The 14,795-nt window shown below is 38.1% G+C and overlaps 1 protein-coding gene across 1 annotated transcript in view; it reads left to right on the forward strand.

Moving 5' to 3' along the window:
• The window catches only part of LOC137402157 (cohesin subunit SA-1-like), a 52,530-nt gene extending 44,902 nt beyond the window's left edge, over positions 1-7,628 (forward strand). Inside the window, exons 18-22 of the mRNA XM_068088636.1 lie at positions 538-663; positions 761-915; positions 5,167-5,289; positions 5,388-5,542; positions 7,474-7,628. Coding sequence (XP_067944737.1) covers positions 538-663; positions 761-915; positions 5,167-5,289; positions 5,388-5,542; positions 7,474-7,503 — 589 coding nt within the window. The 3' untranslated portion in view covers positions 7,504-7,628. The remainder of the gene's footprint in view (positions 1-537; positions 664-760; positions 916-5,166; positions 5,290-5,387; positions 5,543-7,473) is intronic.
• Positions 7,629-14,795: the final 7,167 nt, after the last annotated feature.

Here is a 14,795-nt window from a genome sequence, read left to right on the forward strand (position 1 = left end):
AAGTAATTCTACGAATAAGCTTATATAAGATAAAGTAAAATTTGAAACTACTAAAGAACTCAACACTAATAGTAACATGTGGGCTGATTGTTTACACTAAAACTTATAAAATGTTCGATTTCTCTTCACTATAAATCTGTTTCGCGGTGTCACCCATCCGGTGTCTCTGTTCGATCTTAACTCAAGACACCTGATGAGCGACTCTACAAACGAGATTTGTAGCGAAGAAAAGTTCAAGTTTCCAGATAAGTTTTATCGTATATATGCACTAAAATATATATTTTGTTTTAGCATATATATAAGGCTATGCTACATAATGTGATGTTAACAGATTCTTTTGAATAAAAATTGTTTTTTAAGGAGGTAAGACTTTCAAGGAGGTAACTTTAACGTTTTATAGCAATTAAATAGAACATCAGAGTTTCAGAACAAAATATTAGTAATTAAAATAACACAATCTATAAAGGCTTCGTAGACAATCAAGGTCATTTGTGACTGTCTAATCCATTCTTGAATGCTTATGTTCTTTTTGTTTAGACAAGGAATATTGTTCGCCCTCAAGAGACATCCAGATGGGGGCCTCAATCTTCCTCCCAATCTTTCATTCCTTGACATCCTCTGTGAATTTGTAAACAAGCTTCTGAAGCAGGACCGTCGAGTCGTGTGAGTTTTGAACATTAATTCAGTCAGGAAAATGTTGAAGAATTGAGGATAAATCTTACTCATGTGTTGCTTTGTTCTTTTACAATTTGTGTTTCAGGGGCAGCTATCTTGACAAGCAAATAGTCAATCTCCCACCCCATCAAGGAGAGGAGTGGGCGTCTCTTAACATATACAGATCCATGCTTATCAATGATGATGACACTCGCTCTATTGCGAGCACCTCTATTAGCAAGCCTCGTGGTCGGCGACCAGGTCTGTGTTGGCCCTCATCCTGTGTTGCCCTTATCCTGTGTTGGCCCTCATCCTGTGTTGGCCCTCATCCTGTGTTGGCCGTCATTCTGTGTTGACCATCATCCTGTGTTGACCCTCATCCTGTGTTGACCATCATCCTGTGTTGGCCCTCATCCTGTGGTGGCCCTAATCCTGTGTTGGCCCTCATCCTGTGTCGGCCCTCATCCTGTGTCGGCCTCATCCTGTGTTGGCCCTCATCCTGTGTTGGCCCTCATCATGTGCTGCCCTCGTCCTGTGTTGGCCCTCATGCTGTGTTGGCCCTCATCCTGTGTTGGCCCTCATCCTGTCTTGGCCCTCATCCTGTCTTGGCCCTCATCCTGTCTTGGCCCTCATCCTGTCTTGGCCCTCATCCTGTCTTGGCCTTCATCCTGTGTTGCGCATATAAAGTTAATCTGATTCCATATTTGCTTTGTATGTCGAAACCATCATATCCTTATAAGCATGCACTGTATTTTGTTTTATTTGTTCCTTTATTTGTTATTTGCTCCCGAAACTATGATAAATTCTTTAAATGACCACTTATGGCACTAAAACTATTATATTATATAAAATTATGTTAATTGAATGTAAAAACCTTAATTATGTGTAAAAAATTAATTAATAAGACGCTAATTCTCAAGTTCAGCAATGTGTAGGTTCAGCGATGCGTAGACTCAGCAATGTGTAGGTTCAGTGATGCGTAGGTTTAGCGATGCGTAGACTCAGCGATGCGTAGGTTCAGCGATGCGTAGGTTTAGCGATGCGTAGACTCAGCGATGCGTAGACTCAGCGATGCGTAGGTTCAGCGATGCGTAGGTTCAGCGATGCGTAGGTTCAGCGATGCGTAGGTTCAGCGATGCGTAGGTTCAGCGATGCGTAGGTTCAGCGATGCGTAGGTTCAGCGATACGTAGGTTCAGCGATGCGTAGGTTCAGCGATACGTAGGTTCAGCGATACGTAGGTTCAGCGATGGGTAGGTTCAGCGATACGTAGACTCAGCGATACGTAGGTTCAGCGATACGTAGACTCAGCGATACGTAGACTCAGCGATACGTAGACTCAGCGATACGTAGACTCAGCGATACGTAGCCTCAGCGATACGTAGACTCAACGATACGTAGACTCAGCGATACGTAGACTCAGCGATACGTAGACTCAGCGATACGTAGACTCAGCGATGCGTAGACTCAGCGATACGTAGACTCAGCGATACGTAGACTCAGCGATACGTAGACTCAGCGATACGTAGGTTCAGCGATACGTAGACTCAGCGATACGTAGACTCAGCGATACGTAGACTCAGCGATACGTAGGTTCAGCGATACGTAGACTCAGCGATACGTAGTCTCAGCGATACGTAGACTCAGCGATACGTAGACTCAGCGATACGTAGTCTCAGCGATACGTAGACTCAGCGATACGTAGACTCAGCGATACGTAGGTTCAGCGATACGTAGGTTCTGTAGTTAAGTGAGTAATAGAAATACACTATACTTGTATGTAGTTCAAGTTTCGTGTTAATTTGACGTGTAATTCGTGTCAGCCATGTTCAGTCCTTCATTACTCGCTTAACTGGCCAGTTTTGACAATTTATTGGAATTTATTTTATATGTTTGGACAAATAGTTTGCTCCAATGCATGGTGTATGTCAAAAAACACCTTCATCGTGATGATATCATGATGCTTACGGTGATACGTTTCTTTGACATAGAAGCGTATCGCCCAATGAGACTCAGCTTCAGTGAGGTGAAGGACCGTGAGATTCTCTATTGAATTTTTCACTATCGCTACTAAACTATTGCCAGCGTGCTAATTATCTATTTATGGATACGCGAATAGCATTTCTGCAGACGTTTGCACTGGTACATTCTTGTTGTGGTACTACTCTAGTTCCCTGAGCATTCTTTTTCAGGTTAAACATGTTTCTATGTGTTAAATAGGAAAATCAGTCAATTAATACAAAGGAACTTATGTTCTTGAAATGGATCAATCCAAAATAACTCTGATTAAAATAGATTTAATGGACTTAATCCATATACTGAATATTCCACAAGTCGGTTTATTTTACACCTGTAGCCTTAACATATCTATTGTAGGCAAGAATATTGTTGTCTATGTACATGTATGCATAAAATATGTGTATTTTAAATAGTGGTTTGAGCAAAGCATTTAGGCAAAGGCATTTGAAAATGAATCTCACGTAAAAACTATTTACAATAAGAATGAATAAAATGAAATTGGGCTGTTAATAGATAGTAAGAATACAGATATATTGAGTTCACATGTCCATTAGTGTAGATGAACATGTCCACCGGTGTAGATGAACGTGTCCACCGGTGTAGATGAACATGTCCACCAGTGTAGATGAACATGTCCACTAGTGTAGATGAACATGTCCACTAGTGTAGATGAACATGTCCACCAGTGTGGATGAACATGTCCACCAGTGTAGATGAAAATGTCCACCAGTGTAGATGAACGTGTCCACCGGTGTGGGTGAACATGTCCACCGGTGTAGATGAACACGTCCACCGGTGTAGATGAACACGTCCACCGGTGTGGGTGAACATGTTCACTAGTGTAGATGAACATGTCCACCAGTGTAGATGAACATGTCCACCAGTGTAGATGAAAATGTCCACCAGTGTAGATGAACGTGTCCACCGGTGTAGATGAACACGTCCACCGGTGTAGATGAACACGTCCACCGGTGTGGGTGAACATGTTCACTAGTGTAGATGAACATGTCCACCAGTGTGGATGAACATGTCCACCAGTGTAGATGAAAATGTCCACCAGTGTAGATGAACGTGTCCACCGGTGTAGATGAACACGTCCACCGGTGTAGATGAACACGTCCACCGGTGTGGGTGAACATGTTCACTAGTGTAGATGAACATGTCCACCAGTGTGGATGAACATGTCCACCAGTGTAGATGAACATGTCCACTAGTGTAGATGAACATGTCCACTAGTGTAGATGAACATGTCCACCAGTGTAGTTAAACATATTTGCTTGGATTCTTATACTCATTGTCGATACGTTAGCTGCTCAAATAATCTATTTTATTAGTTTTTGTAGACACAACTATGCACTCTTTACTCCTACCCATATTGCCAGTAGATACGACAGTATATCTGGAATACACACAATTACACTTTCCTTTATGTCACACTCCTAAATTTCATGCCCCTTAATATCAGGCCCCGATAAACTGCACCTCTACACATCACACGCCTAGATATCTCAAATATATTGCATCCTTTAGATGACATCCCTATTTATTGTAAAGTAAGCTGAGGAGACTCCTTTACTATGCACCAGACCAAATCGAGTAGAGTCGAGAGTCAGTCGGTGTCTGAGGCTGGCTCCCACAACAATATCACATCTCTGGATGCTAAACCTTAGGTTTCATGGGACTAGATATCACACACATACTACTAGATATCACACACATACCACTAAATATCACACACTTGCCACTAGATATCACACACATACTACTAGATATCACACACATACCACTAGATATCACACACATACCACTAGCTATCATACACATACCACTAGATATCACACACATACCACCAGGTATCACAAACATATTACTAGATATCACACACATACTACTAGATATCACACACATACTACTAGATATCACACACATACTACTAGATATCACACACATACTACTAGATATCACACACATACTACTAGATATCACACACATACTACTAGATATCACAAACATACCACTAGATATCACACACATACTACTAGATATCACACACATACCACTAGATATCACACACATACCACTAGATATCACACACATACTACTAGATATCACACACATACTACTAGATATCACACACATACTACTAGATATCACACACATACCACTAGATATCACACACATACCACTAGATATCACACACATACCACTAGATATCACACACATACTACTAGATATCACACACATACTACTAGATATCACACATATACTACTAGATATCACACACATACCACTGGATATCACACACATGCCACCCAATGATCCTACATATCACAATCTTGAATGCTAGACCCTACCTATAGCACCCTAACATGTGTCATAGGTACTACAATCCTGGCTAATTGGACCTCTACCGATCGAACCTATTTTGTTAATGAGCTATTCACTAGAAACCTTCACTACCCAAATCAAACTTTATCCTTCTTTGTGCTCTTCAGGTGCGCGTACTCCAGCCCACAGGCACGGAGGGATCATTGCATCAACGGCCATAAAGCCAAGAAGAGTTGCGGATGATGATGATGTAGCGAGCATCAGTGCAAGTGTTTCTGCCTTATCGACGGGTGGGTGTCTCCCTCCCCTCCCTGTCAATTTCTCCAGCCTTTGCTTTTCCTCGTCCTATCACCGCTTGTGTAACTGAGTTTTGGTCTTTCTTATACAGGATCTGGCCATGGGTCTGATGCTGGAAGTTCACGGCTGATGACTAGCGTGCTCTCCGAAGAAGGAGAATCGCCACTTCGCACTCGCAAGCCTATCATAATGAAGCTGCCAGCTCCTAGCGAACTTTTACCTGAGGGAGCAGAAGGGGCGGATGAGGTGAGTTTAAATGTCTCAACATATTCTGTAAAAGTTCATTTATATACTTCATCTGTACATACATATATGTAAGTATCTATATCTATGTATAGATACTTACATACAGTGAAACATGGATAACTCGCCCTCGGATATAGCGAACACATGGTTAACTCGAATGGATTCGCTTGGACTGTTCTCACGCAATGATAAATGGCTCTATATAACTCGACCTCAACACTGTTAATTCGAACTGTTTTTTGCCCAACGGCTACCGAAACGGTTGCTATCGCTTTAGAAAATCACTTTAATCCAAGCCATAGAGGTAAACCTCAACTTTTCGTAATTAATAAGCGTCGTTATTACCTCCATCGGCAAAATATTTTTGTCAACGACTTTTTTAAAGGTTTGGTGAATTTTGATTTATACTGCTATACGATGAATAGCACGGGCTAACCAGGTCACGCGCGCAAGGATTTTCGCCATGCACATACAAAACAAAAACAGCATGTTGTTTTTGTTTTGTATTTGCGCGGCGAAAATCCTTGAGTGCGTGACCCGGCTAGCCCGTGATGAATAGTTTTCCGATGTTGATTCCGTGTTGAATCAATGTCGGAATGTTGAATGTTTAAAACGTCTTAAAAATTGTTGTAATTAAACGTATACGTTGTCTTAGCTAAAAAAAACTATTCATCGTTTGACCTAAACACAGAATACGTGTATACATTCAATAAGTATCCATTCAAAAAACGTGAGTGATATACAATGTACCGTAAAACCTCGTAAAACTTTTAATTGAACTGCCTCGGAGTGTTGCTCTTAACGAATCCCAGGTAAAGTAAGGTAATCTTTGCATACACTTCAAGAAAAATCGGCAAAATTGATCGTGGGTAAAACGCTCAAAAGAAAAATATGTCTTTTCTTTTGAGCATTTCAGCAACGATCAAGTTTTGCCAATGTCAATCTAAAAAACGTCCCGGCAATAACATCACCTCAAACAACAAACCAATCTCAAATGATAGAAAAATCTCTATACTTTTTGATAAAAACGTTTTAAACTTTACATTAGAAGCATTTAATTTGAAACAAGCCATTTGTGCTTTTGATTTATATTATAGTTTGTATATGTACATGTACCTACTAATAAATAAGTAAATACATGGACTTGTGACAGTGCTCTGATAACTTGAACACTCTGATAATTCAAACACTTTTGCTCGGTCCCTTGAAGTTTGAGTTATCCAAGTTTCACTGTATATACATACTTTATACATATATATACTTTATACTTGACATACATATTTATGTTTTTCAGCTGTAGATATGTGTAAGCTTTATTTGTACATAATGTATATATTTACTTGCGTATAAGTATGTGTGTGCGGTCTTTGTGCATACTTATGCATATTGCTTGTTTATAATATATGTTATGTATATACATATATGTATATATATGTATATATATATATATGTATGTATAAATAATACACACTTTCTATACATTTATACACAGGTTATCTACTTATGCAGTATGTATATATAGCATGTCTGTATATGCTATATATTCTTAATTCACCAGTAGCAAATTGTGTCTCAATTCATCTGTAGTCTCAGTCAAGATGTGCTATTATAAAACATAACTCAGGTGCAAGTCTGGTAGCCTGTAATACAGCGATAAGTTCATTGATTAGAACAAAGTCCTTGTTCATCTGATAAGAAACCTAGTCTCTCAGTCTTTACCATCGCAATACTCACGTGTCTTCCTTACAGCTCAATGATTTATCTCCTCCTGTTCATAACTTTTTTTCCATAGATTTAGTTGTGACGACTCTAAACATAGTTTAGCAGACTTCTTATCAGCATGCTGCCAATACACAAGTACTTCCTTCTTGAGATTATCAATGTTCTCAGACTCTTTTGAATGTCCTCACTACTCATACCTTGTCTTTTAGACGGACCTGGAGAACTTCCTAATGGAGTAACTAGACACATCAATACACCCTCTTTCTTTCTCTCAATTTCAACAAACTCTGCATTTTAAGCTCATGTTTCTTATTGCAATCTTGTACAGTAGCTTTTTATTCCCATTTCATTTATAATATATACAAATAAATGTATATAAATATACGTGTAATCTTAGGAACCTAATGACTTCTTTCGGAGTTGTCATGTCTTAAACAAAATTTGAGTTATTTCTTTTTACTTCACATTACAAGACGTGTGGACAAGGGTTAGAGCTAGCAGTTGTTAGTGTGGTATGGCTTCTTCCCGTTTGATTCCCGAAATGTACCTACATGTACCTTTCTTCCTACTAATTCATTTTAATAGTATTACATTATTCCTACTACTTCATTTTAATAGTATTACGTTATTCCTACTACTTCATTTTAATAGTATTACGTTATTCCTACTACTTCATTTTAATAGTATTACGTTATTCCTACTACTTCATTTTAATAGTATTACGTTATTCCTACTACTTCATTTTAATAGTATTACATTATTCCTACTACTTCATTTTAATAGTATTACGTCATTCCTACTACTTCATTTTAATAGTATTACGTTATTCCTACTACTTCATTTTAATAGTATTACATTATTCCTACTACTTCATTTTAATAGTATTACGTCATTCCTACTACTTCATTTTAATAGTATTACGTTATTCCTACTACTTCATTTCAATAGTATTACATTATTGCAAGCAGCGTTGTGCAAGTTAAATTGAACTGGTCTGACAATTCAAGGAAAACTCTGTAAAACAACCAATACAATAAAAGAGTTACATGTTAATATATATTATATCTCCCTTGCTAGTTGAAGTTATATGTTTTAACAGTACAACTAATGATTGGAACTGTCATAGTAGTCAGGCCTCTTTCTATTATGAACTGCATATCTGGTAACACTAGTTGAATGTTCAGTAGGAGGTGGCTGACGAGGTTTGATATAAAGTTTAGTGATTCTCTCCTATTCTCTTTATCAGATGGCTTGTCACACGCTAAGTGACTCTGTAGTTGGTTAAAATGTCATTTCCAAACGCCTTGGTTGGTGCGTATAGCAAGTAAGCAAACAGCACATTACCTAGTTTACTGATGACTTTACCAGGTGTCCACCTACATGTAGGTCTTGTACTATAGTTCCTTGCATAAACCAGAGGTGTCCACCTAGGTCTTGTACTATAGTTCCTTGCATAAACCAAAGTTGTCCACTTAGATCTTGTACTATAGTTCCTTGCATGAACCAAAGTCTACATTAAGTATGGATTTACCAACAGATTGATCTGAGTGTTGATTGCTGCAACTACTATCTTATGGGTTCAAAAGTGTTAAAGGATTTCTAGGTTGACGCCCATGCAAGATCTCAGCAGCTGATTTCCACTTTAGCATTAGTCAGTTAGTTGTCAGAAACAGCTGAACAGATTTTTAACATCGTGTCCTCTGGCACAATTGTTTTTTACAACTTGTTTTATTGTCTGTACTAGGCTTTAAGCACTGGATACAGGATGATAGACTGACTGGTGATGTCATATGTTTTATGGCATTGGTAGAGCATAACTTATTGAAGTCAGCCATTATCTGTCATGACTGTTTGAGGAAGACCCTCTGTTATGAATAGGATCAGCTAATGTCATTTTTTCTACAGCTTTTGCATGAATTGGACCAGCTTTTAACTCTTATTAGATTGAATGTGACACTTCAATACTTTCCTTTTCTTCATGATCATCAGAATCTTGAGCTGTTTCTCTTGGCAGCTCTGACGCCCGTCAGCGTTGCCATATTTAGCCATGGGCTTATACCTATTGGCAGTGTCTAAACCTTATACCTAATGTCATACTAATAAGCTATGAGCGTTAGAGGCCATCTTTGTAAACATTGTGCTGTCAGTACGGGGACATTGCCAGTCAGGAGAGAACGTCGCCACAAGAGGTTTATAATGAGTACAGAAGGTAAATGGTCTTCCATAAAGGTACTGTCTGATGTTATTTACTCTACATATTATGATTGATAGAGCCTCTTTTTTTCACCTAAAGATAGTTGTTCTGTTGAACACTTGTAGTTGTTTGTTGCAAGAGCTAGTAGTCTCTCTCCCTCAACTTCTTGGAGAAGTACAGTTCCAATTCCATAGCTAGATGAATCTGTTGCCAGCACTAGTGGCTTGTTCTCATCAAAGTGGGTTAGTTTTGTTGCATGGATCACAGTCTTTCAAACCGTAGTCTCAGTCAAAGTTCACTCAAAGTCAACATTGTTGTGTAGAAAGTGATAAAGAGGAGCAGGCTTGTTGATATGTCTGTAATGTAAGGCTTGTTGACATGTCTGTGACGTAAGGCCTGTTGACATGTCTGTAACGTAAAGCTTGTTGATATTTCTGTAACGTAAGGCCTGTTAACATGTCTGTAATTAAGGCTTGTTAGCATGTCTGTAACGTAAGGCCTGTTGACATGTCTGTAATGTAAAGCTTGTTGACATGTCTGTAATGTAAAGCTTGTCGACATGTCTGTAATGTAAAGCTTGTTGACATGTCTGTAACGTAAAGCCTGTTGACATGTCTGTAACGTAAAACTTGTTGATATTTTTGTAACGTAAGGCCTGTTAACATGTCTGTAATTAAGGCTTGTTAGCATGTCTGTAACGTAAAGCCTGTTGACATGTCTGTAACGTAAAGCTTGTTGATATTTCTGTAATGTAAGACCCTAGTAGTTGATTTTGCTTAAGATAGCTTGTAGCTGCTCTAAGTTCACAGTTCTTATTATAGTAAAGATTTGATGCATACATTGTCAAACCTTTATTTGAAGACCACCTTTATTTGAAGACCACCTTTATTTGAATGCCACCTCTAATAGAACACCACTAAATAGAATAGTTGAAAAGTAGAGCGCCATGGAGTTTGAATAGAGGTTTTACAGTACTTTATCTGCGCCTAGTATAGCATGTAGTATGCTAAATTATTGAAAGCTTGTCTTTCATTTCCCAACAGCATGTTTCAACTCACCAGTATCACCACATGTTATGACCTAGTTACCTGTAGTTCGTCTGTACTTCTTTGAGCAACTTTTCTAGCAATATAAAACAACTCAATCAGAGCAATCCTTCATCATATTCAAATTAGCCAAAAACCAACATCAGAATATATCAGAATACCAATGTGTCTCCCTTGCAGCCCGATGAATAATCTCCTCCTGTTCATAACTCTTGTTCCATAGATTTAGTTGTTACGACTCTAAACATAGTTAAGCTGACTTCTTATCAGCATGCTGCCAATACTCAAGTACTTCCTTCTTGAGATTTTCAATGTTCTTGGACTCTTTTAAATGTCCTTATTACTCATACCTTGTCTTTTAGACGGACCTGGAGAACTTCCTAATGGAGTAACTAGACACATCAATACACTCTGGCTATAAATGGTTCATTCCCATTGCAGCTGTCTCATTTGCATACTTGAGAAATTGAACAACAGCATTTAGTTAAGGACTATAATATATCAGTGAAATGAGTTTTAATATTTCTGTAGGTAAGAGTGGACAGCATTAAACATGTCGAGTAAACGCTGACTCGTCTTTGCTTGGCAAGATACCATTTTCTGCACTTTTTCAGCCTGAATCCTGGACACACCCATCTATTCGTAACGTTATCAAATCATCGTCACCCTTGCACCTGTTGCTCTTTCCTCAGATAGCGCTCTGTAAATATTTGAGTTCAAGCAAACAGCCTGAAAATGCAAAGAAGCTGTATTAAACCTGTTTTGTGGCGTTATGAAACAAATACATTGGAGTTTCTTATCACCATGCTATTTGCTTGTATCTCAATTACCTGAGTGATTTATCAATGCAAAGCTGTGAAACCATTTCCTTCATAGCTTAGCTTCCTTGGGCATTTACCAGCAGGCAGTGGTACTGTCGTCTTCAGCTACCTTGGCTTGCAACGTCTGCTTACCTCTTGTCTAGATCTACGCATCCGCCTATTTATACAAGTCGAAAGAGTCTCAAGCACCTGTCTTACATTGTCAGAACTGTCATGTCTAACTCTCTTGTGTCTATTTTTCTAATAATCTTGACACTTTGTTTGGCAACATATGCAGGTAGGAAATTTACCTCAGTCTTTGCTTATCATAAACTGCCTTCATGGATTTCTGATTGGTTGTTTTAATTAAATTATTGTCTAAAAGCTGAGCTTGAACCGGTTGCTGACCTGCCTTTGATTAAAGATTGTTGATATATGTTGCCTGTAGTGTGTAGTGGCTATTGTTGACCTTTTTAAAATTCAAACAGCATAGAAGGTCAAAATGACAAAATTGAGCCTAAACTTTCAAGCTGTAACCAAAAAAGATATAAAATGAAATATTTTGCTTTGACATTATAACAGGTTACTTTAGTGTGGTATAAGTAGCTGATATGGTAAATTGTTTGACTATCGTTTTATTAAAGAAGTTCAAATCTGCTCCCAGCTGAAGTAAAGATTGATACTGTTATACAGCAGAAAATGGCTAGCAATCTTCACTGTAATCACAGCCCTCTCCGTCTTTCAGACTGTCCACAACCAACTAAAAGCATTAAAAAAATAGATTGGACCACATAGGAATTGAACACTGGTATTCCTGTGCACAGATTCAAAGCCAATCGTTCTACCTCTAAACCACCTTGCCATACTTTAGATTAATTGTGCCTATAATCATTACACATGATGATCTCTTCCAGAGTATGGGATGCAAGAATGATAGTTCATATTAATTTGTCTCAGTGTTTATTCATTGCTGCCAGACTAAGACTATGGAATTATGGGATAATCAATATTAGTTAGACAAACTAGTGCGTAAAATAATACTCTTGTTTTAATAATAGAAAGGAGGACAGACAACTCAAAAAGAATGATTTTACTTGCCATTTAACCAACCTAAAAATCAACCAACCATTAAAATCCATAACTGGCCATAACATAACAATTTTTAAAAAATTGTCCTAGTATAGTAAAAACAACATTAAAGGCAAATAAGTCAAAATTGAGCTTTTTGTGCCAAAATGTCAATGTTTTGTGTTTCTAGCATTTAAATTCTAAAATAACTACATTTAAATCATTTATAGTTTTTTCTATTTTTAGTAGACCATGTCAAACTCTTATGAGATTTGAGTTTTCTAGAAACTTTCTAGAAGCTTCCTAGTTACGGTTAGTCAGAACTAACATCTGCTCCATATTCTATAATAATAGTTTATTCACTTTGAAAGTAAATAAAGTGTTTATAGAGTAAACTTCCAAAGTAAACGTAAACACAAATTTTCAAGTATTTAAAAACAACCGATATAAAAATACTTTTCACTTAGAGACACAAATTCCAGTGTACATGTAGACACAGTGTAGATGTACATGTAGACACAGCGTACATGGACATGTAAACACAGTGTACATGTACATATAGACACAGTGTACATGTACACTGTGTCTATATGTACATGTACATATAGACACAGTGTTTCTATATGTACATGTACATATAGACACAGTGTACCTATATGTACATGTACATATAGAAATAGTGTGTCTATATGTACATGTACATATAGAAACATGTCATATGTCATATATGAAATAGGACAAATATGACAACAGTAAATATGACAGATCATCTGCATATTTATGGAGCATTTCTATTACTGTGACTGCCAACTTACCTTGACAGATCATCTGTGTATTTAGGGAGCATTTCTATTCTTGTAACTACCAATCTACCTTGACAGATCATCTGTGTATTTAGGGAGTATTTCTATTCCTGTTACTACCAACTGACCTTGACAGATCATCTGTGTATTTAGGGAGCATTTCTATTCTTGTAACTACCAATCTACCTTGACAGATCATCTGTGTATTTAGGGAGTATTTCTATTCCTGTTACTACCAACTGACCTTGACAGATCATCTGTGTATTTAGGGAGCATTTCTATTCCTGTGACTACCAACCTTCCTTGACAGATCATCTGTGTCTTTAGGGAGCATTTCTATTCCTGTGACTACCAACCTACCTTGACAGATCATCTGTGTATTTACGGAGCATTTCTATTCCTGTGACTACCAACTTACCTTGACAGATCATCTGTGTCTTTAGGGAGCATTTCTATCCCTGTGACTACCAACTTACCTTGACAGATCATCTGTGTATTTAGGGAGTATTTCTATTCCTGTGACTACCAACCTACCTTGACAGATCATCTGTGTATTTACGGAGCATTTCTATTCTTGTGACTACCAACCTACCTTGACAGATCATCTGTGTATTTAGGGAGCATTTCTATTCCTGTGACTACCAACTTACCTTGACAGATCATCTGTGTCTTTAGGGAGCATTTCTATCCCTGTGACTACCAACTTACCTTGACAGATCATCTGTGTATTTAGGGAGTATTTCTATTCCTGTGACTACCAACTTACCTTGACAGATCATCTGCATATTTAGGGAGCATTTCTATTCCTGTGGCCGCCAACTTACCTTGACAGATCATCTGTGTATTTAGGGAGCATTTCTATTCCTGTGACTACCAACCTACCTTGACAGATCATCTGTGTATTTAGGGAGCATTTCTATTCTTATGACTACCAACTTGCCTTAACAGATCATCTGTGTATTTAGGGAGCATTTCTATTCCTGTGATTGCCTACTTACCTTGACAGATCCTCTACATATTTACAGAGCATTTCTATTCTTGTGATTCCCAACTTACCTTGACAGATCATCTGTGTATTTAGGGAGCATTTCTATTCCTGTGACTACCAACCTACCTTGACAGATCATCTGTGTCTTTAGGGAGCATTTCTATCCCTGTGACTACCAACCTACCTTGACAGATCATCTGTGTCTTTAGGGAGCATTTCTATCCCTGTGACTACCAACCTACCTTGACAGATCATCTGTGTCTTTACGGAGCATTTCTATTCCTGTGACTACCAACTTACCTTGACAGATTATCTGGGTATTTAGGGAGCATTTCTATTCCTATGACTACCAACCTTCCTTGACAGATCATCTGTGTCTTTAGGGAGCATTTCTATTCCTGTGACTACCAACCTACCTTGACAGATCATCTGTGTATTTACGGAGCATTTCTATTCCTGTGACTACCAACTTACCTTGACAGATCATCTGTGTCTTTAGGGAGCATTTCTATTCCTGTGACTACCAACTTACCTTGACAGATCATCTGTGTCTTTAGGGAGCATTTCTATCCCTGTGACTACCAACTTACCTTGACAGATCATCTGTGTATTTAGGGAGTATTTCTATTCCT

Source organism: Watersipora subatra, chromosome 8, assembly GCF_963576615.1.
Source record: "Watersipora subatra chromosome 8, tzWatSuba1.1, whole genome shotgun sequence".
Taxonomy (NCBI): domain Eukaryota; kingdom Metazoa; phylum Bryozoa; class Gymnolaemata; order Cheilostomatida; family Watersiporidae; genus Watersipora; species Watersipora subatra.